The sequence below is a fragment of the Diabrotica virgifera genome, chromosome 6 (assembly GCF_917563875.1).
Source record: "Diabrotica virgifera virgifera chromosome 6, PGI_DIABVI_V3a".
Classification (NCBI taxonomy): domain Eukaryota; kingdom Metazoa; phylum Arthropoda; class Insecta; order Coleoptera; family Chrysomelidae; genus Diabrotica; species Diabrotica virgifera.
This window is the reverse complement of record NC_065448.1, coordinates 25,238,575-25,266,157: the sequence shown is the minus strand read 5'-3', so window position 1 is coordinate 25,266,157 and position 27,583 is coordinate 25,238,575. Positions and strand designations below refer to the sequence as shown.

General features: G+C 32.5%; 1 protein-coding gene across 1 annotated transcript; it reads left to right on the top strand.

Moving 5' to 3' along the window:
- On the top strand, positions 1-26,964 carry LOC114326991 (pancreas transcription factor 1 subunit alpha). Its single transcript, XM_028275483.2, has 3 exons — positions 1-362; positions 12,035-12,342; positions 26,592-26,964. The coding sequence occupies exons 1-3, from the start codon at positions 157-159 to the stop codon at positions 26,753-26,755; spliced, it is 678 nt and encodes a 225-aa protein (XP_028131284.1). The 5' UTR covers positions 1-156; the 3' UTR covers positions 26,756-26,964.
- Positions 26,965-27,583: the final 619 nt, after the last annotated feature.

Genomic DNA, 27,583 nt, shown 5'->3' with positions numbered 1-27,583 from the left:
CCAATGTCCTGGCAACGGTCCAGGATACTTTTCAGTCGTCCTTTGCTCCTGACACGTGCTGCTTTCAACAGCTCACGTGGTTGACACGTGGCGCCCATTTAAATACAATAATCGTATAATTGGAAAAGTGTGCGATGAAAACATAAAACTTTAGTAATGGAGAATTTAGATTTGGACGTGGTTAATAGGCAGTATTTTTTCGAGGGTAGTCACTTTGTGCATGCCAACGGGAACAGTAACGGGAGTACAACGGGATCTTCGACCGGGAGTGATTTGTTTTTGTATGATGACAACAGTAGCGATTCGGCGGTGTCTAGTTTTTCTTATAGTAGTGATCAGGAAAATCTGTCCGAGTTTAAAGAGTAAGTACTTGTCAAACAATTGGTTAAGGGCACTTTTATTTTCTAAATTGGAAATAAGACAATATTTAAAATATCTGTCAATGGTGCATTTACAAAACAAAGTCAATTTCTTAATATGTCATCTATATTCTAGAGATCCTTGATGTCGATCGTGCTATTGTTACAATTTTTATCTTTCTTTATGTGAATTATCTCCAGTAGGCATACATATTTTGTTGTAGTTCAGTTATTTTTCTAAAATCTGTACATTTTCAAAGTTGAAGAAAAGAAAAAAAATCTGAAAAATATTTTAAAAAAAGTCTTCTGTTAGGTACTGCTTTTGTTGCATGACAATAGGTATAGGGTATAGCTACCAAATACATTTAAACAAATAATGAAAATCATGAATTGATTTATAAAACTAAAAAAAAACAATTGAAACATCAAAATCATTATTTTGTAATGAACTATTTTAAATGGGAAATAAGCCACAATTTTACCAAAAAAATGAATTTATTAACGTTTCGACGCCCAAGTCGGGTGTCGTTGTCAAAATACAAAATAATACTAAATAAACAAAAATGTTGTTGCTTAGTAAAAAATTCTTCTAATAATTTATTTAATCAGACTCAATTATGTCGGCAATTCATGCATGTATTACCTATACATTTTAAAGTAGAAGACTTTAAAATGATATTGCCAATATTGATGAGTTGCGTTCCTGGGACGACTTTACTAAAAGATAGTTCATTCGATTACATGAAATCAACCCCAACTCAAGAATAGCTTCAGAACAACAATATTTTGTATAATACGGGGTGATTGATTAGTAGGGTAAGGCTCAATAGCTCCGCTATAGTAATAGATAGCAATAAAAGTTAATAACAAAAATTTTAGCCACCTTTGAGATTCACATTACAAAATTAGTTAGAATGTTACAGGGTGTTCGATAACACAGTGGCAGACCTAACTTATGTTTTTTTTTTAATGGAATACCCTATATTTTATTTTAAATCCTGTTAACTTCTCAATCACAAAAATATAAAGGTTTTTATATGAAAATTTTATATGAAAATCGTAACAAGTTCAACTCCCTGTATAAATAAAAATAAGCAAAACAACAATGATTTATTAATGCCATATTTTTTAACGTATTGTCAAAATTTTCAAGAATGGTCGATATTGCTAATTTTCTTTATATCAAATACAGGGTGAGTCAAAACGCAAGTACATTATTTTCTCAGTAATTTTAAATGGGACACCCTGTATTTTATATCACTATTGAAAAGTACCATTACCGTACTTTAATTTTTAGATAACATTCCCTATGTCTAAATTTATTAGTTTTCGAGATATTTTCATTTTTCAATGGACCAGTAGCGTGGCCACCCAAATCACCAGAATTTAATAAACTGGACTGATTTTTTTGGGGTTACGTTAATAATGAAGTTTATAAAATAACTCCAACAACAAGGGATGAGATGAAAAATAGAATACAAAGTGTATTTCGATGTGTTAATTTACAAATGCTCCGTAGAGTAAGTAGCTCATTCAATGATCGTTTTTAGGCTTACATAAATGTGTTAGGAGATAATTTTGAACACCTTATGTAATTAAATATTAAAAATATTTTATTAAAAGTAGCTTCTAATTTTTTCAAACATGTTTTTTCGCAAAATGTATTACTGATAAATTATGTTTCGTTCTTTATTTGTTACATTGTTACATTTAGGTACATACAAAAGTAGTGTTTAATTGTCTTCACAAAGTATTGTATTTTGTGTTTGTGTGTTTTTTTGTAAAATTTATTACTAATTTTCTTTGTTTATTTGTTGCATTTACATAAAAAGATAGTTTTTAATTGTTTCAAAAATGTTGCATGTAGTGGTTGTGTTTTTGTTTGTAAAATGTATTACTAATAAATTATTTTTATTTCTTCATTTGCTACAGTGTTACATTGATTACCGGATTGATAATCGGTAATCTTCAATTGTCAATTCACTCACGGCTTACTTAAAATTTAGATAAATTTAAACACCTAAAATAATTTGCTCTGAAAAATGAAAATATCTCGAAAACTAATAAATTTGGGCATAGGGAATGTTATATAAAAATTAAAGTACGTTAATGTTACTTTTCAATAATGATATAAAATACAGGGTGTTCCATTTAACATTACTGAGAAAATAATGTACTTGCGTTTTGACTCACCCTGTATTTGATATAAAAAAATTAGCAATATCAATACTTTTTAAAAATTTTGACAATAAATAAAAAAATATGGGGAGTTGAACTTGTTACGATTTTCATACAAAATTGGTTATAACTTTGTAAATACCCTGTATAACATTACAAACCTTTATATTTTTGTGATGGAAAAGTTAACAGGATTTCGAATATAAAATAAAATATAGGGTGTTCCATTAAAAAAAACATAAGTTAGGTCTGCCACTGTGTTATCGAACACCCTGTAACATTTTAACTAATTTTGTAATGTGAAGCTCAAAGGTGGCTAAAATTTTTGTTATTAACTTTTATTGCTAGCTATTACTATAGCGGAGCTATTGAGCTTTACCCTACTAATCAATCACCCTGTATGAAGCAATTTGCCAAGTTTCACATAATATGATGTTAGATTGAGCTTCTTCCTTTTTGTGAGGACTGTAAAGAACTTGATTGGAAAATGAGAGACAGTTGTTACAGTTGATGGCTTTTGTGATACTGGTCCAGATTTTTCGTTGATTAAATGTAGATGTAGATACTAATTAACTCTGCTAATTGACTTTCAGTTTTAACTCAGTGATCGGCTTAGCACTATTATTTGCTATTTTTAGGATTTCTTTAAAAACAATGTATGTGCCAAAAATGTTAAACGGTGGGAAGAGAACCCAAAAAGTGCAAAATAGTAATTAATGATCAAATAATTGAACTAGTCTCTGGGATTCGAGTCTCTAGATTCGAATAAAAATATCTAAATATATCTAAAAATATCTAAAATATCTATCTGCGCCTTTAAGGCGCATTTAAATCAAAGCGAACATGAACGAACGAACGAATTCGTTCGTTAACTTTATTGTATTTGTACAGCGAATCGAGCACGACCGAACGAATTCGTTCGCATTCGCACATGTTCCAACCGATGTCGGTAAGTGAGCGAATCATCAAAGGAAATCGTTGTTCAATGTGGACAGTGGATAGACAGTAGCGAACGAATTCGTTTAGAAGTACTGATTTAATTTATTTACAAACATTAGTTTGAGAGAGTTGTTTCTTGTGTAATTGTGAAAACATAATTTTGCAATATGGAATATGCCTATGAAACCCAAAATCGAAGCTATATAAAATAATAAACAGAAAAACTGATGCTTGTTTTAACATTTATATAGGAATGGGTCATGATGTCTCTGAACTAAAAAAATGAATTAGCTTCTGGCATCATTTAGACGAGAAAGACAAAAAGAGGGTTCGAAGTCGTTTGCTTTTAAAAGCCTAATGTTTTTATTGGATAAATTTCAACCCAGAAACACTAATGAGGTAGGTAACCAAATCAAATTAATTGCTAAAATTAATTAAAAGCAAATTTATTTTGATACACCAATTTTACAATTTATTATTTGAACATAATATAGTCATAATATCAAGAGCAAGTAACTTTTTCTAAGAAGAATTTTAAGAAAGCTGGTTCTTTATTATGTTATTTTCTAAGCTCCCTCAAACAGCGTATAATACCTGCTACTTACTTGCTATTTTTGTAAGCTATTATTGTATTAAAATTTACCCAGCAAGAAACACGAAAATAAACTTAAACACAATGTGTGACTGGCACTGGCCCATGTTAAAAACATCTGCGGGCAATATGCACTCCCGATCATCAACGAATGCGAACGTTCGCTTCAATGTAAATTGCCCTACTTTGTAGCGAACGAATGACCAAGCGAACACCTACGAATTCGTTCGTTCGTTCGTGTTCGCTTTGATTTAAATGCGCCTTAAGAACGACGTTCTTAAAGAAAGTGCTCGACAACGCAAACGCAAATTGCGTTTATCTTGTATATCAGGATATCTAAAAAATTATATCTCTGGAAGAAGCGTGGTATTAGGTTAGATGAGCAAGTACACATGTACAGGTATGTAAAGACTATTAATCACGCATGCGATAAAAACGAGAGCGGATACAGCAAAAACAAAAAAAATACTTAGAACTTCAGAAATAAAAGCCTTCAGATCAAGTTTTGTTAGCAAGAAATTTAAGAACACCAAACATTGGACCACCAGGGAAACATTTTAAGAAATGGAGATATAGCTGGCAATCAAGGGCACAAATACAATTACAGCCTTAAGATCAGACAATGCTTAAGTGCTAATATAAGAAGAAGAAAATATGTGTCCTGGAAGTTCTTGAGAAATTAGTTTAGACCAATATAAATTTAAATTTTTTAACGAAACCTGTCAATGAGTAAAATATTCTGTGGAAATTAAAATCATTGGTTTTATTTTATTATACAGTATTAATAATGAATTACCCTCAAATAATTACCAACTCCCATAAACAGTAGTTAAAAATGACATTGGCGGCCAACCTTTGAAATGACCGAACAATAAAAAGGAAGGTGTCCAGTGATATAGGACCAAATATGTTAATAATTCTTGACATTTTTTTTAATATTGGTGAAATGAAAATAATGTATTAAACAATGTATTTCTATTTTGACAAGACACGTTTTATCACTTAATCAATTTCTTGGAACATGAAAATGTTCTGTAGTGTTTAAACATAATTTGCCAATTAATACGCGATAATAATATATTGATGTATGAATGTTTATCTTTAACGGTAGGTACTTACATATACACATAGTAAATAAATATGTACATGGTTTGAAAGATTATCCATCACAATTAAAAGTATCACAACTATTGAAACTATAAAATTCAAAACTACAAAAGTAATACATGCCTACAAAAGCGATTAAGACTAAAAAATACAATTTTTTAGTTTTGTATCGGAATGCAGGGATGTACAAATTTGTCAATGTAACATCAGCTAAGTACGAAATTATATTATCATTATTATAATATTAACCATGTTTTAGTAGCTGAATAAAAACTGGCCAAGACAAAAAACCGCTAAATGTGAAAAGTGTGCTCCCTATATAATTTTGTATGATTAAATACTAATATTTATTTACCTATTATGTAGATACCTATCTCACTACATGGGCTAATAGGCTATGGATTATGTTCAAAATAAGAGAGCTAAAAGGAACTACAACGTTAACGGTAACGGGGTTTTATTGTTTTTTATGGTCCATGGACCTCTAAGTTTGAAAAAACCGCGAAGTGCTACCATTTAAAGGGGTGCGTTTTTTAGAAAGGGGTGAATTAGTCCCTAGCCACAGAGTGCATTAGGGTGAGTTCTATGCACTTTTGGTACAAATACGTCTACAGAAAAATTGTTCCAGGATAAATTTACTATCGAAATATCACCTTCTAAAGTCAAAAATATATTTTTTACAAAAATATATTAAAAAAAATTCATAACTTTTTTTCCAAGTCGATGTAGGTGTAGGTATTGCTACAAAAAAAACTTCCATCCTTCCTCTTTAAAATGACATTTGGTAAAAGCCTCTAGAAATTATAGTTTCCGAAATATAATTTTTTAAATTTCGCCGCTCAAAACAATGTTTTGCCATTTTCCCCATTACTTCACAAGCATTGTTCTGTAACTTTTTTCTACGCATTTCTAGGTATATGCAATGATGCATTTAGTAGGAAGAGAAGTCAATTACCTTTAAAATGGTCTATTGTATAAGGTTGTACAGTTGTACGACTATTTTTAAGCAAGTTATGGTTTTTCAAAATTTTATACTTTTAATCATTTTTGATATTTTCTAGGATTATTTTTTTAATTTCTCATTATAACTTTGTTTATTGTACATTTAGGTATACCTATACATTGTGCAATAAAAAAGAAATCTTATTTTCTTTACTTTAAAATGGTGTATTGTAAAAATTCTAGGACTTTTTTAAACAAGATATCCGTAGGATATCCAAAGGTATCCGAAATTTGAGAAAAATTTTGAAATTTTTTATTTTTTTTCAATTGGAAGAATATGTGTAATTGCATATTATAACATAGTTTCAAATTCCAAATAACTTTTCTTAACACTTTTCGATATTGTGAAATATAAAGGTACTTTACTCTTGAGCGAATATTTTTTAACATATCTCGTATACTATTGATACAATTTTATATCTGATGATTGCATCTTAGGTTTTAGACTATGTAGAGCATTTTATAAAGAATATTTTTTTTTCATAAAGTTAATAATAAAAATGTTTTTCATATGGTTTTTTTGTGTAGCAATACCTATACCTATATCCCTCTGGAAAAAAGTTATGGGGCAAAAAACAAAATTGCTTTCTTTCGTGTTTTTTTCTTGCCTTTCTTTTAAATATATTTTTGTAAAAAAAATATTTTTGACTTTAAAATGTGATATTTAGATAGTAAATTTAACCCGGAACAATTTTCCTGTAGACGTGTTTGTACCAAAAGTGCATAGAACTCACCCTAATTCACCCTGTGCCTAGGGACTAATTCACTCCTTTCTCAAAAACGCACTTCTTTAAATGGTAGCACTCCGCGGTTTTTTCAAATTTAGAGGTCCATTGAGCATATGAAACAATAAAACCCCGTTAACGTTGTAGTCTTTTAAAGGTTCCAAACCAAAGCCAAAAAAAAACTTTGGACTAGTAAATCAATATTTTGATTATAATATCTGTTTTTGTTTACTGTACTTTTATTCCTCTTTCTTTACAAATTACTTTCGATATTATTTATATATTCTATATTAGTTTTTCTACATTATTCTGTACCTATTTCTACTTTTTCGGTTTTTGATGCTAAAAAATATAGAACTAGATGAGAAAGACACTCGTATCATTAAGAGGAAACAGTAGCGATCAACAGGTAGCGAAAACGCGTTCCAAGATTGCGGCTGTAATTTTGAATATTTTTTCGAGATATTTGGCACACGTATTCGTAATATAATAAAGAATGGCGGTACAGAGCCCAATTTGAAAAATATATTATTATGTGAAAATTACTCTGTAATTAAATGCAATATTAAAAAAAACGAGCCTGTACTGCCATTAAGACGAACAAAAAAATACACTTTCTTTAAATAAACTTTTTTATCCGATGCCTAGATTTTGTGTCATTTTGGAACTACTAATGAAATAAAAAATTTTAGTAGTTCCAAAATAACAAAAAATCTTGGCATCGGATAAAAAAGTTTATTTGAAGAAAGTGTATTTTTTTGTTCTTCTTAATGGCGGTACAGGCTCGTTTTTTAATATGGTATTTAATTACAGAGTAATTTCCACATATTAATATATTTTTCAAATTGGGCTCTGTACGGCCATTCTTTATTATATTACGAATACGTGTGTCAAATATCTCGAAAAAATATTTAAAATTACAGCCGCAATCTTGGAACGCGTGTTTGCTACCTGTTGATCGCTACTGTTTCCTCTTAAGTCTAGTACCTATCTGTACTGGAATCAAACGGCTGTCGTAAACATTGGAGATAACTACACCGACGAAATCTCCATACAATGAGGAGTCAGACAAGGTTGCATTTTGTCCCCAACATTATTCAATCTTTACTCGGACTATTTATTTAAGAAAGCACTTGAGGGGCAGCCATATGGATGGAATAAAAAGCAAACTGGAGTTCTTCTTCTTCACGTGCCATATCAGAATTATCCGACGTTAGCGATAACCATTGCGAAGGCTTCTCGATCTTCTGCAATATGGAATAATTATTGTCTTGCATTTGATATCTGAGTCCATTCACGAATGTTATTACGGGGTGTTACTAAATGTAGGTAGGCAGACGATATATTAATTCTGTCAGAAAATATTGAAGGTTTCCAAATTTTGCTTGATCGTATTCAACAAGTCACCCACAGCCACATGCAAAGCTTCAATAAAGTTCACAAAATTACATATTTAGGAGTCATAACGGACCAACTAGATACAGACATATAAAAATAAAACGCAGAATAGCAATGACTAAAACAACTTTTATGAAAATGAAGACATTTCTTTGCAATTACAATCTAGTTTCCGTTCCCTGCATCTGTTGTCAGTTGTCAGTTAAGTACTTACACAAAAAATGATTACCTAAATGATATGTTTGGTCTATACTCCTATATGGAGCAGAAGTGTGGACCCTAAAAGTATCAAGCATGAACCAAATTGAAGTATTAGAAATATGAATTCATAGTCAGACGTTTAAGATACCTTGTACGGCAAGGAAATCTATAATAAGGAGATATTAAGGAGGGTCATCATAGAGAATTACTAAACACTGTTAAATACCGGAAAATGGAACATCTTATATTGAAGGAAACTATCTGGAACATCTTATATTGAAGGAAAATAGATATAGAATACTGCAACTCAGAAAAGAAAGCGTTAGTCTAATAGCTGGGAGCGGATTTAGTGCGTGATAAGTAATATGGAAAAACTATACGGGGATATGTTGAATTAGTTGTGTACATGACTTTCACCAACGGCCGGAAACCAGAGTGGGGGCCGAGGGTAGTTATAAGGGGTCAAAGTATTTTTTTTATGACGCTCATGATCGAGATAGTGCACCAAAATTTGGGAATATGTAGGTCATGACGTAACTAAGTAAAATCTCTAGGGGAGGAACGCTGCGTGGCCGAAAAAGGGGTGGGGGTAGGAGTGCACCAAAATTTGGGAATAAGTAGATCATAACATTACTAAGTAAAATCTCCAGGGGCGGAACACTGCGTGAGGGACAAATGTTAAGCCAGGTCACAAAAAAAAATAATACACACTGCGACTTTGACCCCTTAAAACTACCCTCATCCCCAACTCTGGTTTCCGGATTTAGGGATTTTACTTAGCTAAGTCATAATCTACTTAATACCAAATTTTGGTGCACTCTCTCAATCTAGAACGTCGCAAAAAACCCCTTATATTTTTTATATTCACACCTACCCCCACCCCCTTATCGGCCACGCAGCGTTCCACCCCTGGAGATTATACTTAGTTACCTCATGACCTACTTATTCCCAAATTTTGGTGCACTATCTCGATCATGAGCGTCACAAAAAAAATAAATACGGCGACTTTGACCCCTTATAACTACCCTCGTCCCCCACTCTGGTTTCCGGCTCTGGGATTTTACTTGGTTATGTCATGGTCTACTTATTCCCAAATTTTGGTGCACTCTCTCAATCACGAACGTCGTAAAAAACCCCTTATATTTTTTGTATTCACCCCTGCTCCACTCCTTTGTCGGCCACGCAGCGTGCCACCCCTGGAGATTTTAATTAGTTACGTCATGACCTACTTATTCCCAAATCTTGGTGCACTATCTCGGTCATGAGCGTCACAAAAAAAAAATACGGCGACTTTGACCCCTTATAACTACCCTCGTCCCCCACTCTGGTTTCCGGCTCTGGGATTTTACTTAGTAATGTCATGGTCTACTTATTCCCAAATTTTGGTAAACTATCTCAATCACGAACGTCGCAAAAAGCCCCTTAATTTTTTATATTCACCCCTACCCCCACTCCTTTGTCGGCCACGCAGCGTTCCGCCCCTAGAGATTTTACTTAGTTACGTCATGACCTACTTATTCCCAAATTTTGGTGCACTATCTCGATCATGAACGTCACAAAAAAATAATAAAAACCGCGACTTTGACCCCTTATAACTACCCTCGGCCCCCACTCTGGTTTCCGGCCGTTGGTGAAAGTCATGTACACAACTAATTCAACATATCCCCGTATAGTTTTTCCATATTACTTATCACGCACAAAATCCCCTTCTATCTCTCCGACTACAGGTTTATTGGCTAAAAAACAGCCTTGAATGGACTCAGATACCAAATGTAGGAAAATAATTGAAGACATAAGTGGATAAAGGTTATATTATGTCACATTTTTTGAGAAATTGTTTTATTAGGTTTTTGTTCTTCTAATATGTTGTCTTACCTTTCAAAATTTTAAAATAACCTATTTTTAGCTAAATAAAAATAACAGGAAGGTATTAAAGCAATATGTCCCACTAGATTTTCAAATTCTAGTGGATAAAGGTATTATATCCAAGATCGCATTTGGACATAATACCTTTATCCATGTGAAATGTGTAAATATGGAAAAAATGTATACTACTTTGAAGATCTGCTGACGAACCTCTATGTAAAAAGCAAACAAACACTTCAAATCAAAAGGTTAATTTTCTTGTTGTCGTGAATTTGGCTTCTATCTCTATAAGACATAGATACTTTAATGACTACATGCCATTTCAGCAAGTAGATTAAAAAAAAGGACAGCACATCTGACCACAACTGAATATAGACCAAGAAGACTGGAAAATAAAACTGGTAGTTTAAGTTTGGAAAATCTGGGAAATTTAAGAGACTGAATAAAATTTGTTCCCGAAGAGTATAGATGGTTTTATGAAAACGCGATAGAGGAAAATAAAAAAAATCCCAAAAAGAAAAGAAGAACCTACTAAAAAATATGTTTTTATTAATTTTACAGTTTGTATTGCAATTTTTTTTTGACAATAAATCCCAATTTTTGAAACTTAACTCTTTTATCCACTTAACCCTAAAATTTTTAAATTATTTTTACTATGTGGATAAAGGTATTATGTCCACAAAATTTAAAATATTAGGCTTAAAGTAACTTTTTTTAAATTCAATTTAAAGTGCGAAAAAAGTACCTTCAAATGCCTGTTTAAAAAAGTGTATCAATGCAAATTTATAAAATAAATAGCTAACTTGGAACAAAAGACACTAAAATGCTCATTACTCAAAAACATTATTTTGTGACATATGACCTTTATCCACTTATTTCTTCAATTATTATTCCATGTGAAAGAAAATTTAGAAGCCTTCGCATTGGCGATGGCCAGTGTCGAACAACCAATAAGGCACGTGTGAAGAAGTAGATATCTTGGTATCTTTTGTGTTATATTTCTGGTCCTATCCACCTTAATTCTTGAATGGGTCTAATATCATCATATCCTTTGGTAAGCTTTTCACAAACAATCCTTAACTTTCTGCTTTGATAGAATGTTTGTATATTACAGATAAATATTTTTAGGTTATTTTTCTTGTTTCATAGCTTGGGTCCTTTCATTTCGTTTCTGACCGTCCCCTGGAATTCCCGGATTTTGAAACAGAATTAAGATGACAGATATTGACTTTGTAGAAGGCTTTGAGAAAATAAGTAATAATCCACCGTTTTTGAGGGGTGAATTTTCTAAAATCCATTCGAAGTCTTTTTCTTCAAGTGTTATCTCCGTTAAAGACGTCTGCAATCATGATTGTTTCTCTAACTTTCGAAGCAACTACTTTAAAGAGTTGTTTTGAGCTGTATACAACCATACCATCCTCCTCTTAGATTTTTCAGTCAAGATACTCGTCTTCTTCCCATATTCCGTCTGTAATATTTTTATTATTTGATTATGAAACGTAGAATCCTGTATTTTTTCGAGCTATTGTAGTTTCCTTTCTTGTCCTTTCATTTTTTTTTCATCGCTCTTACACTTTGCCAAGTATTAAAAAAAATACAAGTAAAACTAAAATTTAGTTTACTCATTTGATTTTTATATCTCCTCTAAAATTATTTTTTTATTTTAGCCGATTGCACCGACATAGAAGAAGAAGCAAATGTCCACAGCAACAAATCCAGCAGCGCCAGGCAGCGAATTTAAGAGAAAGAAAGCGAATGCAGTCAATAAATGACGCTTTCGAAGGCTTAAGAGCACACATTCCCACCCTTCCGTACGAAAAAAGACTGTCAAAAGTAGACACGCTCAAATTAGCGATAGGTTACATCAATTTTTTAAGTGAGTTAGTAAGAACAGACAAAAATTCAAATACAGAGTTTTTCAACGGACATAATAGGAATCTACGGCAGGATGAACCAAAGAAAATCATTATTAGGGGTAAGTCAAATGATTATCTGTATATTGTTGCTATTTTCTGTGGGTTAAGAGATTAAGTACAGGCAAACAGATTTAACTGAAACCATTCAAGTCACTTGCATCGCATAAGCTAACGTCTGTCGTGGTGCCGTGTCTTCTCACCACGGATACAGATACATGGGTTTTACTGTAAATCACAACGTGGTTTAACTAATTTTATTTAACTCAAGAACTCGCAAATATTACAATTAATAATTACATTAGCAATTATCTCTTATAAAACAATTAGCATTGATACGTAGAATCGCCAATACTAATAATCAAAGGTCTCCTCGTCCGGCTCATATAATGAGAACGAAATGTTCTGGAAAACAGCTTTCCGGGCGACAAGAAGTGTGTAAATTCTGAAAAGTTATCTCGTTTATTACTAGTTTTACGACAAAAATGTATCTATACAAAAATAGGGAGAATTAGATTCTACACAATTTTGATCTCTTTCATTTTTTTGCTAAAATTAATATTTAAGGTAGTACGTATGCGGTAATTGCGCGAGCGTAAAACCCGATTGATTTTATAGCAATTGTTTTTGTTCAATATCTACGCCATTTTCAACTAAAATTGTTCCAAATATGATTTCCTACAATTTCTTTTTAACAATTTTTTTCATGCGGTTGATATTTTCCGAAATAAGTGGGAAAATAGTAAAAAGCGGTGGGGGGAGCATAATTATTGAATTGAATCTTGTTTCCGAGCTGCCCCAAATTTTATAATTTTATCCATTAGGGGAGATCAATAGTAGTGTAAATTTAAAATCGCGACTGAATTCCGCGGTTGCATTAGCCGCCATATTGATTTTAAAAGAGAACCGTTATTGCTTAATATCTCCGCCATTTTCAACTTTTCGACAAAAACGGTAGGAAATAAAATTTTTGGAAATGCAATTTCCTACATATCCTATTGCACAATTTTTTCATCCGATCAATATTTTCCGAGTTAAGGGGGAAAATAGTGGAAGCGGAAGGGAAGCATAATTATTGAATTGTCTCATTTATTATTAACTTTACGACATAATTGTACATAAACAAAAATAAAGAGAATAATATTTTATACAATTTTTGAAACTTCCAATGAAACACCGACCAAACTAAGTACATAAAAGACATAAATAATAAATGCATTAAGTTCACTTAATTCTATTAACTAGCGGGTTTTATTGGTTGAATTTGTCTGTCGATATTTTAAGTTTCATGTCAGCTAATATATATTTTTATATTCCAACAGTTTTTTTAAATTTTGGACCCTGTTGGGGAGAATTTCCGCATCCCCCCACTCGTAGGCCCGCCACTGGTTTTCTCAAAAAATTGTAGTAAATCGTAATTGCAACTATTTCAGTCCTTACACTTTTTGTCAAAAAGTTGAAAATGACGGAGATATGGAACAAAAACAATTGCTATAAAATCAATCAGGTCTTACCCTCGCACCTTTACCGCGTACGTACTACCTTAAATATTGATTTTATCAAAAAAATAAAGAGATCAAAATTGTATAAAATTTAATTCTCTTCGTTTTTGTACATGTACACGTTTGTTGTAAAACTAATAATAAACGAGATAATTCAATAATTATGCTCTAACTGTCAGTATTTTCCCCCCATAACTCGGAAAATATCGACCGCACAAAAAAAATTACAATAAACGAAATAATAGAAAATCGTATTTTCAACAATTTCAGTATCTACACTTTTTATCGAAAATTCGAAAATGGCGGAGATATTGAGCAAAAACGGTTCTCGTTTAAAATCAAGATGGCGGCTAACGCAACGGTGGAATTCAGTCGAGATTTTAAATTTACACTACTATTGACCCCCTCTAAAGATTGACAAAATAAAATTTGGGGCAGCTCCTAATGCAAGGTCAAATGCTACCCCGACTGGGCTATTCCCCCTTATTTCAAAATGGTCGCTTCGAGCAGCGCCTAAATGGACCTGGTCGGTAGATTCTGTCCTTCATATGGACACAATAGTCTAGTTTGATGACATTTGGCTTACTCCGTGGCGTCATTTGCACCTTATGTACAAGGTCGTTTATCTTCGTAGTGACCAGATGTGATCTCTACCTGGGCCGCTGCAACTTCGGACTTAGACTATTCCTTTTCGATGGTTAGTAGTATCAAATTGCATCACCTTCCTTGAAGCTAACGGGAGTAGATTTCTGATCGAGTCTAATCTTCATCCCGTTACAGTTGAATTGCAGCTTATTCCTGGGTAAATCGTAGTCCTTAACCAGTCGATCCTTTAGGCCGCTGACATATAGGGGAAATGTCTCTGATCCGTCTCTCTGTCTGGTAGGTTGCCGTTTAGGAGGTCGATGGAAGCTTCATCTCTTGGTCAGTTAATTGTAACTACAAATTGAAAACTACTAATCACAAAAAGTATCGTATAATTTTTGAAACAGAAAAAAAGTTTAAAAATAATTTTAAATTTTTAGCAGAATGTTATAATACCCGTCTATCGTGTTCTTTAGCTGTCTACAAACCCATAACATTTCAAGTTGAAGCGTGTTTTTGCCGAAAAAAAAACAAGAAACAAAACGTTGTTAAAGCAGAATATTTATTTTGGACATTTGTGTTCGAGAATTTGTTCTGTGCACACCCGTGTTGAGCTGCCCCCCCCCCCCCCCACTTGCAAAAATCAAAAACCAAATAGCCCTGATTTATGAGCTATTTATGAGCTCTCATATTCCGCAAACTAAAAATTTTGAAAACGTTTGTTTTCTATACTTCCACAAAATTTATTATAACTAAGTGACTACAGCTGTTTCGGCGGAGAAAGGCACTCCGCCGAAACAGCTGTAGTCACTTAGTTATAATAAATTTTGTGGAAGTATAGAAAACAAACGTTTTCAGTGTTTTATTGTTAGATAAAATGAACTTCCATCAAGTAACGGTCGAATCCATCAATTAAAAATTTTGAGCTCGTTCCACTGAGCAGGAATTTGATACTTTAGTGGGGGGGGGCTGAGTCAGCCCCCCCACTACTTAAAAATAGGAATATTGAAGCGGTTTTTGCGGCAGAATTACGAGCTATTTATGAGCTCTTGAAATTATATAGTTTCGATTTTTGAGCTCATCCCCTTCACCCCCAAACAACCCTTTAATTGATTTAACTTAAGAGAAAAATGCTGAGATAACTTAAAATATATCGTATTGCGGATATAATTCCTATAGCTTATATACTCTAAGAATAAACTATTAAATCACGTGCATTTCGATTATTGAGCTACAACCCCTTCGCAAGAAAACCACCCTACCTTCCCGGCTTAAGAGAAAGTTGTACTTAAAATGCATTAAACTAATTATTTGGCGACAACATATCATTGAATAATTTATAAGCTTCCAAATTACGCGCATTTAGATCAGTAAATTGCAATTTATTTTGTATAGTGCAGTCACTGAAAGTCAAAATCAACGATTACCTTCAATTTCGGTGAACCTTTATCGATTTTCACGAAAATTGGTCAGTGGTTAGAGGATACGTCAAGAAATAAAGGTGACATAATACTACCTTGCGCCTTTACCCTGAGGGTGCATACCGCCCCTTCTCGGGGGTGAAAATTATTTTATAAAAAATAACTCCACAAATCAATAAAAGAACAAATTAAAAGTAAAATTTATTATATAAAGTTAATAAAATAAGTCAATACTTTTTAAGTTATTAAAGATTAAAGATTTTAATTATTCGTGAAAAAAATGCATGTTATGAAGCGATTTTTCGTAAATCAATGAAAAACTGTAAATTTTTACAAAAAAGTTAATAGTAGTTTAATTCGTATAGCTTATATTCTAAGAATAAACTCTTAAATCACGCGCCTTTCGATTATAGAGCTACAACCCCTTCGCAAGAAAACCACCCCATATTCCCGGCTTAAGAGAGAGTTTTACTTAAAATAATTTAAATTAATTATTTGGCGAATACATATCGTTTAATAATTTATGAGCTTGCAAAATATACGCATCTCAATTATTGAATTGCCATTTTCTTTCTATAGTGCAGTCACTGAAGGTAAAAATCAACTATGACCTTCGATTTCGGTAAATCTCCATTAATTTTCACGAATTAACAATAACAATTTGAGGTTTTAACCTGGGGTATATGTCACCCCTTCTCGGGGGTGAAAATTACTTTATTAAAAATAACCCCACAAATCGAGAGAGGGACAAATTGTAAGCAAAATTTGTTATATAATGTGATTAAAATAAATCAATACTTTTGAGTTATTAAAGATCAAATATTTTAATTTTTGTGAAAGAAAATGCATGCTTTAAAGCGATTTTTCATAAATAACTCAAAAACTGTAAGTTTTTACACAAAAGTATTTATCACTAAAATTGAAGCTAATAAAAAATATAATAAATTGCTTACTTGAAAACCCTTTAATGTTAATTTAAAGTTAGTTATTGGTAATTAAATGTATATTTTTTTATGTGGCTCTTCAAATCTAAGGATTCAAGCTTAAATAACGGGAAAGAGGTGCATTTTATAACACTTAGGTACTAAATACTTGTCAAAGTACTTAGAAATACCTATCAAAAATGAGCTCTAGAAAAAGTTAATAGCATCAAAATCCGCTCACCAATTTTCGTGAAAATGAATGGAGATTTACCGAAATCGAAGGTCATAGTTGATTTTTACCTTCAGTGACTGCACTGAAGGTATGGGATGGTTTTCATGGGATGGTTTTCTAGCGAAGGGGTTGTAGTTCAATAATCGAAAGGCGCGTGATTTAAGAGTTTATTCTTAGAATATAAGCTGTACGAATAAAACTACTATTAACTTTTTTGTAAAAACTTACAGTTTTTCAGTGATTTACGAAAAACCGCTTCAAAGCATGCATTTTTTTCACGAATAATTAAAATTTTTGATCTTTAATAACTTAAAAAGTATTGACTTATTTTAATAACTTTATATAATAAATTTTGCTTATAATTTGTTCTTTTATAGATTTGTGCAGTTATTTTTTATACAATAATTTTCACCCCCGAGAAGGGGCGGTATCCACCCTCAGGGTAAAGGCGCAAGGTGGTACCATGTCACCTTTGTTTCTTGAGGTATCCTCTAACCACTGACCAATTTTCGTAAAAATCGATGAAGGTTCACCGAAATTGAAGGTAATCGTTGATTTTTACTTTCAGTGACTGAACTATACAAAATAAATTGCAATTTACTGATTTAAATGCGCGTAATTTGGAACCTTATAAATTATTAAATGATATGTAGTCGCCAAATAATTAATTTAATGCATTTCAAGTACAACTTTCTCTTAAGCCGGGAAGATAGGGTGGTTTTCTTGCGAAGGGGTTGTAGCTCAATAATCGAAATACACGTGATTTAATAGTTTATTCTTAGAGTATATACGCTATAGGAATTATATCCGCAATACGATATATTTTAAGTTTTCTCAGCATTTTTCTCGTAAGTTAAATCAATTAAAGGGTTGTTTGGGGGTGAAGGGGATGAGCCCAAAAATCGAAACTATATAATTTCAAGAGCTCATAAATAGCTCGTAATTCTGCCGCAAAAACCGATTCATTATTCCTATTTTTAAGTAGTGGGGGGGGGCTGACTCAGCCCCCCACTAAAGTATCAAATTCCTGCTCAGTGGAACGAGCTCAAAATTTTTAGTTTGCGGAATATGAGAGCTCATAAATAGCTCATAAATCAAGGCTATTTGTTTTTTGATTTTTGTAAGTGGGGGGGCCAGCTCAACACGGGTTCTGTGCACTATGTCTGCTTGAGTTTCAATGAGGAGGTGCGCGTTCTTGCAAAAAATGAGTAATATAACGTCAGAACAAGCAGCCCAAATTGTAGGATTAATTGGAGACGGCCGATTGCAGCAATATCTTGCTGAAGTTATGGGAATCCACCAATCAAGCGTTTCAAGAGCTTTAAGAAGGTATAGAGAAAGTGGAGGATATACAAAAAAACCAGTTTCAGGACTTTCCAGGTGCACGAACCCAGCAGATGAAGGTTATTTACATCTGCAGACTTTACGTACACATCATGTTAGTTACAGCTAGATCAGGGGTCACCAATTAGCGGACCGCGGTCAGCATCCGGACCGTGGGTTAGTTTTGTGCGGACCGTCAATAAATTCAGAATATACCTAGTGTTTGGCAATTTTGAAAATGTTTGGCCATGAAATTGTGTACTATGTTTGGCTCAACTTATATGTGCGAAGCCGCTTTATCAAGAATGAACTTTATTAAAAATCGGTAGAGATCTCACTTAAGAGATGAATATCTCAACTCCCTATTGCGACTCAGTTGCACTAAACTCACTCCAAAGACAGGTTGTACATAAAAAAATGTCATTTTTCTCTCTTATAATTTAATTTTGTAAAGAGTTCCCTTATTGTTATACCTACTTACTAAGCATTCATTTTGAAAGTAAGTAAACTGTAATATAAAATTTTCATGTGCATTTTTTATACAGTACGTAAATCGGTCAGCTGGACATAGGGAACATACACTGTACATATTTAGATACATAAATACATACATTGTAATATATTGAGACAATTGTGGCAACTAAGCTCTCTCGATGACAATATGTTTGTTAGCATTAAGAGGCATTAACTTCAAAATTGACAACTCTGACACAAATAAACGTCAAAATATGACAATGTAGTAGCTAAATATTTTTGGCCTAAGGGAATGGGAGAACTGTTTAGTTTTGAAATTAGTTTTTAAAAATAAATATTTTAAAAATTAAAGTAAAATTATTAACTCATTAATCATAAACTGTGTTTTCGATTTATTTATGGACAGCCTTTCTTCAAAATTCACTTATTCTATTCGTTCTAACAGCTCTATTGCACCAAAAACTCGTACTCGAACAGAAGCTTCAACTAACACAGGTTACCGCAGTTGCCACAATTCTCTCAATGTATAATCCCTATGTCCAGCCGAACGATTTACGTACTGTATATTCATTTCCTCTCTACTATATATTAAGTAGAAGTACTTTTCAGATGTGTATTTAATTAAAATAATTTTCAGATTTAATAAGTTTGCAACAAACACCTTGCATTGAAACTAATGTAGAAAAGATAACATGTTAATTAGCATTTTGTACTATGATTATTTATTTTAAATTCTTCAGTTTCCTTTCTACAAAATTGAAGATGTCTAAAAACTTCATTAGCATTCAAAATATAAATTCCTAACTGTTAAAATATTCTCAGTAACAATTTACAATAATAATTTACAATTTTCAAAATATACTGATAATAACATCAAAACAATGAATTTATATTTTATTTATTGTACCAGGAAAACTTACAGGAAAGTGTACAGTAACCAAAAAACAATCAGATAGTATTAGTTTTAAAAATGTACCCTTTAAACAACTCAAAAGGGTGAAACATTTTTTGAAGCAAATTCAGAATTACTTTTTTGCCTCGAAAAATGTATTTTTAGGTTTCTTGGGTAATTGTAAACAAAAAAGGTCTCTTGTCATAATTCTGAAAAGTTGATAGTTTTCGAGTTATAAGCGATTTAAAATCTGAAAAATGCAAAAATATGCATTTGCGATGCTTGAAAACTCTTAATAAAGTGACAAATATTTTTTGTTTAAGATGACCCAAAAATGCTAAAAACATATTTTCGGGGGCAAGAAAGGTGATGTTTTGAATTTGTTAAAAAAACGTTAAACAATTTCTGCCCAAAAATTTCGCCCGGCCCCCTTCTGATTTGTCTATAGGGGATATTTTTTAACAAGAATCCGCAAAGAAACCGAATCAGAACAGCCAGACACTGGCGGCATAAATCCGGACCCCGGAAGTGTCATAGGTTTTCGAAACGGACCCCCATGGAAACTAATTGGTGACCCCTGAGCTAGACAACTGCAAAATGATCTTTCCACAGCCCGTGGCCCGTAATGTTCGGTTCGGAAAGTGCCAATTCGGTTAGAAACAGAATAAGGGAATTTGGAATCAGAGTCAGAATGACTGTTACTGTTCCACTATTAACGAGGGCACACCGTATGTCACGTTTAAGTTTTGCACCAGAACATGTCGATTGGGGTATTAACGACTGGACTAATATTCTTTTTATTGATGAGTCAAAATTTGCACTTTTTGGATCCGATAGATACTTTGCACTGTCGGATCCACAAAGTGGACATCTTGACCCCTCAGTAAAAAGAATATTAGTCCAGTCGTTAATATCCCAATCGACATGTTCTGGTGCAAAATTTAAACGTGCCATACGATGTGCCTTCGTTAACAGTGAAGCAGTAGCAGACATTCTGACTCTACTCTGATTCCAAATTTCCTTATTCTGTTTCTAACCGAATTGGCACTTTCCGAACCGAGCATTACGGGCCACGGGCTGTGAACAGATCATGTTGCAGTTGTCTAGCTGTAACTAACATGATGTGTACGCAGTCTGCAGATGTAAATAACCTTCATCTGCTGGGTTCGGCACCTGGAAAGTCCTGAAACTGGTCTTTTTGTGTATCCTCCACTTTCTCTATACCTTCTTAAAGCTCTTAAAACGCTTGATTGGTGGATTCCCATAACTTCAGCAAGATATTGCTGCAATCGGCCATCTCCAATTAAACCTACAATTTGGGCTGCTTGTTCTGACGTTATATTACTCATTTTTTGTACGAACGCACCTCCTCATTGAAAACTCAAGCAGACATAGTGCACAGAACAAATTCTCGAACACAAATGTCCAAAATAAATATTCTGCTTTAACAACGTTTTGTTTCTTGTTTTTTTTTCGGCAAAAACACGCTTCAACTTGAAATGTTATGGGTTTGTAGACACCTAAAGAAGGCGATCGACGGGTATTATAACATTCTGCTAAAAATTTAAAATTATTTTTAAACTTTTTTTCTGTTTCAAAAATTATGCGATACTTTTTGCTTTTAGTGTAGTTACTTTATATTGAGAGCATCGACAAATCGACAGGCTTGCAGAAACAGAGGCACCATTTTGTCATAGTATCTTTTTGGCTTTCATTTAAAAACAGGGACAGGTAGTTGTTGATGTTCCGGTTATGTTTTTCTACCATGTCGTCGGACTGAGGATGAAGCGGCAATCAGGGGTATTATGGCAAAAATATTATTATACAGTGTGTTTCATTGGTGAATACTTTAATTGTGTAATTGTAATTGGTGGTAATACTTTAATGGTGAATAGAGGTCACCGAGCCGGTTCTAGATATACCTACTACATTTATTGCCCTACCGACTTTTATAACCGAGTTACAGGGTGTTTTATCGATTTTGTCCATTTCTTTCCTAAGCCATAAGCCATACCTTTAGAACCACCCCGTATATTTTTTTGATATTTGGTACACATATGTCTCATTCAGAACCCAAACGACCGACATACTAACCATAAGAAAAATCCAGGTCCGGATTAACAAAAAAATATAAAGTAATTGTGACCTTAAAACAACACCCTGTATATTCAAATTTTGAAAATATGTTTGCATATTTGAAAAGAGCACAAAAAAGTAAGTTTAATGGTTCGCTTCAATTTTTCGGCCAGACAATTTTCTGACTTTAATTTTGAAATTATATTGAATTTTTTAAGAACTCTGACATTAAAAAGCAGATATTATTAACTTTTAGTTCTAAATGATTAAATTTAATGAATAAAGACTAATTTTAAAAATAATCAATACTTATTTACCACATTGGAACGACAAAATTACTAATGACAAGAAAAATCCAGGTCCGGATTAACAAAAAAATATAAAGTAATTGTGACCTTGAAACAACACCCTGTATATTGAAATTTTGAAAAATTGTTTGCGTATTTAAAAAGAGCATAAGAAAATGCGTTAAAAGGTGCATGTCAAATTTTTGCGCAGATAATTTAATTACGGCAATTTTGAAATTATATTTATTAATTCTGTCAAGGTCACAAGAAGCTGCCAGAAAAATGAAGAACGATCCCAATCTAATTAGAAAATCCATTCGAAATCTTTTAAAACGAGCACGGAAATGCATCGAAAAAAATGGAGGACATTTTGAGCAACTGTTATAGTTCAAATATTTTTAATTTATGTTAAATTGTTGAATTGTTTAAACGAATTTTTTTTGATAAATATAGTTGTTTTTTTAATTCTTTACTAAATCATTAAAATATCCCAATTCTTGCAATTCTAATTTTTAATGATGTACATATAGCTACAACTCCAGAGAATCCATGAAGCCAGCGTAGTAAATAAGTATTAAGTATTTTTAAAATAAGTATTGATTCATTAACATCAAATTATTAAAAGTTAACAATACATACCTGGTTTTTAATCTCAGAGTTCTTTAAAATTTCAATACACTTTCAAAATCGATGTAATTAAATCTACAAAAATCTAAATTTTCAAAATTTCATTATACAGGGTGTTGGTTCAAGATCACAATTACTTTATATTTTTTTGTTAATCCGGACCTCGATTTTTGTTGTCATTAGTAATTGGGTCGTTCCAATGTGGTAAATATTTATTGATTATTTTTAAAATGAGTATTTATTCATTAACTTTAATAATTTGTAACTAAAAGTTATAATACCTGCTTTTTAATGTCAAGAGTTCTTAAAAAATTCAAAATAATGTCACAATTAAAGTCAAAATTGTCTGGCCGAAAAATTGAAGTGAACCATTAAACTTACTTTTTTGTTCTCTTTTCAAATATGTAAACAGATTTTCAAAATTTGAATATACAGGGTGTTGTTTTAAGGTCACAATTACTTTATAATTTTTTGTTAATCCGGACCTGGATTTTTCTTATGGTTAGTATGTCGGTCGTTTGGGTTTTGAATGAGTCATATGAGTACCAAATATCAAAAAAATATACAGGGTGGTTCTTAAGTTATGGCTTAGGAAAGAAATGGGCAAAATCGATAAAACACCCTGTAACTCGGTTATAAAAGTCGACAAGGCAAAAAATGTAGTATCTAGAACCGGCTCGGTGACCTCTATTCACCGTTAAAGTATTTCCGTTTCCCAATGAAACACCCTGTATAATAACCTGCTCTGAACTTTTGTTTGTCTATTTGCATCTTTTATTCATGCTGATTCAGTTAGAATCGCTCATCTTAGTTGTTGGTCTAAGTCTAGAATCTAGAATATCTTCTTCTTTAAGTATTTTCTATGGGAAATAAGTCACAATTTTACTAAAAAATGAATTTATTAACGTTTCGAAGCCCAAATCGGGTTTCGTTGTCTTAAGTATTTCCCATAGAAAATACTTAATTATAAAAATGCCACAAGGAAATAGCTTCAGAACAACATCTTCTTCTTTAGGTGCCGTGTCCGTATTCAGACGTTGACCGTCTTCATGTTTACAATTTCTTGTAACCTCTCTCTATCGGCTGCTGCGCGAAATAATTCTTCTACTGTGGAGCCACACCATTGTCTAATATTACTCAGCCATGAAAGTTTCTTTCGACCAATACATCTTTTTTCCTCCAGTTTTCCTTGTATTAAGGTGATACAGTAACGATCAACAGGTAGCCAAAACGCGTTCCAAGATTGCGGCTGTAATTTTGAATATTTTTTCGAGATATTTGGCACACGTATTCGTAATATAATAATGAATGGCGGTACAGAGCCCAATTTGAAAAATATATTAATATGTGGAAATTACTCTGTAATTAAATACAATATTAAAAAAACGAGACTGGACCGCCATTAAGAAGAACAAAAAAATACACTTTTTTCAAATAAACTTTTTTATCCGATGCCTAGATTTTGTGTCATTTTGGAACTACATACTAATGAAATAAAAAAATTTAGTAGTTCCAAAATGAAACAAAATCTAGACATCGGATAAAAAAGTTTATTTGAAGAAAGTGTATTTTTTTGTTCTTCTTAATGGCGGTACAGGCTCGTTTTTTTAATATTGTATTTAATTACAGAGTAATTTCCACATATTAATATATTTTTCAAATTGGGCTCTGTACCGCCATTCTTTATTATATTATGAATACGTGTGCCAAATATCTCGAAAAAATATTCAAAATTACAGCCGCAATCTTGGAACGCGTTTTCGCTACCTGTTGATCGCTACTGTTTCCTCTTAAGGCAAATAAGTAGGTCTACAATATACAAAACATTTATTTACATAAAACAATAAAAAAATCTTACCAAATAACCATAAAATATGAATAAAAATAATAGGAATTTTTAAAAAGAAGAAAAAAATGAATTTATAATGAAATCTGTTAACGAAAATAATTTGTTATATATTTTTAAATAACTGGACATTGTTGATCAAGTGCGAGCAACGACTTAAAATATTGTTAGACATATGTAATTAAAAATATTTTTAATCGAAGAGGGCAACAGAAATGTTTGTGTGTATTACTTATATAATCTATTTAGTTTCTAGTAAGAATAGCATGAAATATATAATAAAATATATTTTGTATAGAAACACTTGAAAAGTTTTTTCTTTTGATTATTGCTTTATTATGTTATTCAAAGCAGATGTTTTTCGTATTGCGTAACGAATAGCCCTTGAGGGTGTAATATCTACCATCGATAATCGAATTCGGGAAACCACCATCGAAAAAGGGACAAAACGCCCTATGACCCCTTGGATAATCAATTTCAAATACTCGACAATTGTTCTCCGGTATGACGCGAGGTTGTGTTGTGATATTCTCGAAGATAAAAACAACCCCTCGCTTTTTGTCATGTCAAGTACAACTTTTTTAGAAAATTTGCTTATTCATTCATTATTATTTTCGTTAAGGGGGTAGATACAAAATCTTGGTCCAATGATATTTAAATGCATTCATTTTTTTCGAATCCTGAGAAAACTAATATATATTTTGGAAAAATTTAAACGCAGAATGAAAGATTACATTATTACCGCGGGCCGAAAGTCCCTTAGAATAAACAAAAATTTTCTTTTGAATGAAATATTTGAAATTAATCATCACACTTAATATTCTCTTTTTCACCCCTGTAACTTATTAAAATAACCATTATAGAAGTTTTCAGAGACTTTTGAACCCTCAGTAATAATGTAATATTTCATGCTTCGTTTAAATTTTTCAAAAATACTTATTAGTTTTCTTAGTCTTCGAAAAAATGAATGCATTTAAATAGCTTTGGACCAAGATTTAACGGCCTACCCCCTTAATAGATTTCCTTATAAATTTATTTTTTTCTTCTCGTTTTTAAATTCTTATTCAAATCTATGGTCACTTGGTACTTAAATTAAGATTATTTTTATTGTTTTATGTAAATAAATTTTCTGTAATTTTATGTAAAAGAGCGAAAACAATGCGAGAAATATAATTAGGTACCTAGGTTTGCAAATTACAAACAACGGTAAATTAGATGAAGCGATAAGGCACAATAATGTCCAGGATAGACGAGTAAGGCTAGTGAAGAAATAATGGATACCAGCGAAAACGCTAGTAACCAAACTACAAAAGATAAAAACTAAGGAAATAGTGCAAACAGACAACAACCAAAATCACCTCATATCCTCGAAGACTACAATAAAACACCAAAAATACAATGGATTGCCTTTACATTATAGGAGACATAAAGCCAAAAATGTTAGTAAGAACTCTATCTTCAGGCAGAAAATAAACCTCTGCCAATATTCATAATTACTTTAGACAAAGATGTGCCAAAGCCAAAGGCAAAGAAAATTACAAACTTATTATTTGTAAGGGTGGAGATAGAAGACCTTAGAAAAAGTAATGAACACAATGTTTCAACTGTCAGGGTTTCCATCATCCTCAAAGTGCTTGCTACAAAGATACAGATACAAGGTACGTTAAAGATCACAAAAGCCGTTTATGTAAAATTCCAGCCGAAGAACTAACGAAATAGCTAGCTAATTTTAAAGGACATCACCCGGAAAGTTATAGGGAATACCCAAGTGTACCTGCCTGGAACAAACCCAGAAAAATAACAGCTATTTAGATGAATAAATAAGCAATCATACTCCCAAATCACAAAGCCGATTCAAACTCCAGCAACAGATGTCACAATACTTAAATCAAAAGAACAACAAACAGTACTGATCATGATAGTAGAAGAGTTGGTCACAAAAATGTTCAACGAGGTGATCCTGAACTATGCAATGGACCAAGATGATACCTGAGGATAGGTTGCATCATGGTTACCAAATCAACAATTAAAAATACAATTAAATTTCAGAACAAACATTTTCCCTATAATATAGTGTATTGTATTAGATAATAAAATCGTATAAATACTATTTTTTATTTTAGGCGGCGGTGGTCTATACACAGCTCATTCATTATCATGGTCCAGAGTAAAAGAGCCCAATCCCAACGGAATAATGCATGCTAAAGTATGGATTCCTGAAGACCCCCGAGCCAACAAAGACGGTGCTAACAGTTCATCATCTTCCTCTTTTAATGTATCGGAATAAATTTTGTCAAGTAGAGGAAATAAATAAGAACAAGAGATTATATTTTTAGGGATGTACAAGTGATTTAAAATTACATAATCTAGTCAAATCTAGTCACAACCAATGTTATTCTTTCGGCAAAAATATTGTAAATATTATGGATACGTTTTACGTTGATCATTTTGTTTATTACTTTTATTTCAACACAATATAGAACCTGGTTCAGTAAATTAGTAGTTCATAATATAATTATTTTCTTGTTTATGAGGCCTTCTATTCTTAAATAAAACATTTGTTTCACGTTATGATTACAACGTTGCGATTACGGAGATCAGTGTTGTAAAACCGTTCGCACACGGTTGGATACTCGACTGTCGATAAACGATTCATTCTAGTCAGTACGGCGTGGCATCGGCGCGCTTCTATCGTTCATAAGAAATACATGGGGCTATCTCCGCAATGTTCTTTTCTTAACGTGAAACGCTCTATAGCACATAATTTAAATAGAAGCATCGTTCCTCTTTCTTCACAGTCTGTAGGTATTTTAAAGATGCAATTGAAGAAAAATTCAAGAAAATCAGACCAAAATGTATAGGTATTCATTGTCGTGTTCTATGGTGTTTTGTCTCTTTGATATTGGGCATTTTCGTATAAGTATTCTTATTGTCTTTGCTATATGAAGATTCATCCTCAGCGTCGGTATTGACGTCTTCAAGTATTAATCAAATTCAAAATGAAGATCGATTTTATCAGCTATCCATACCATCGGGCTAACCAGGGGGGGGGTTGGAGATTGTAACCCCCACCCCCCCCCATTTGGTTGTACTTTGAGCTCTATACGCTTAACAA

What these genes read in the sequence shown, in the direction of transcription:
- LOC114326991 (XM_028275483.2), top strand. Translation starts at nt 157, where the DNA reads ATGGAGAATTTAGATTTGGACGTGGTTAATAGGCAGTATTTTTTCGAG. An exon ending in AATCTGTCCGAGTTTAAAGA is followed by an intron (nt 363 to 12,034) that starts GTAAGTACTTGT and finishes TTTTTATTTTAG; the next exon opens with CCGATTGCACCGACATAGAA. An exon ending in AAAGAAAATCATTATTAGGG is followed by an intron (nt 12,343 to 26,591) that starts GTAAGTCAAATG and finishes TTTTTATTTTAG; the next exon opens with GCGGCGGTGGTCTATACACA.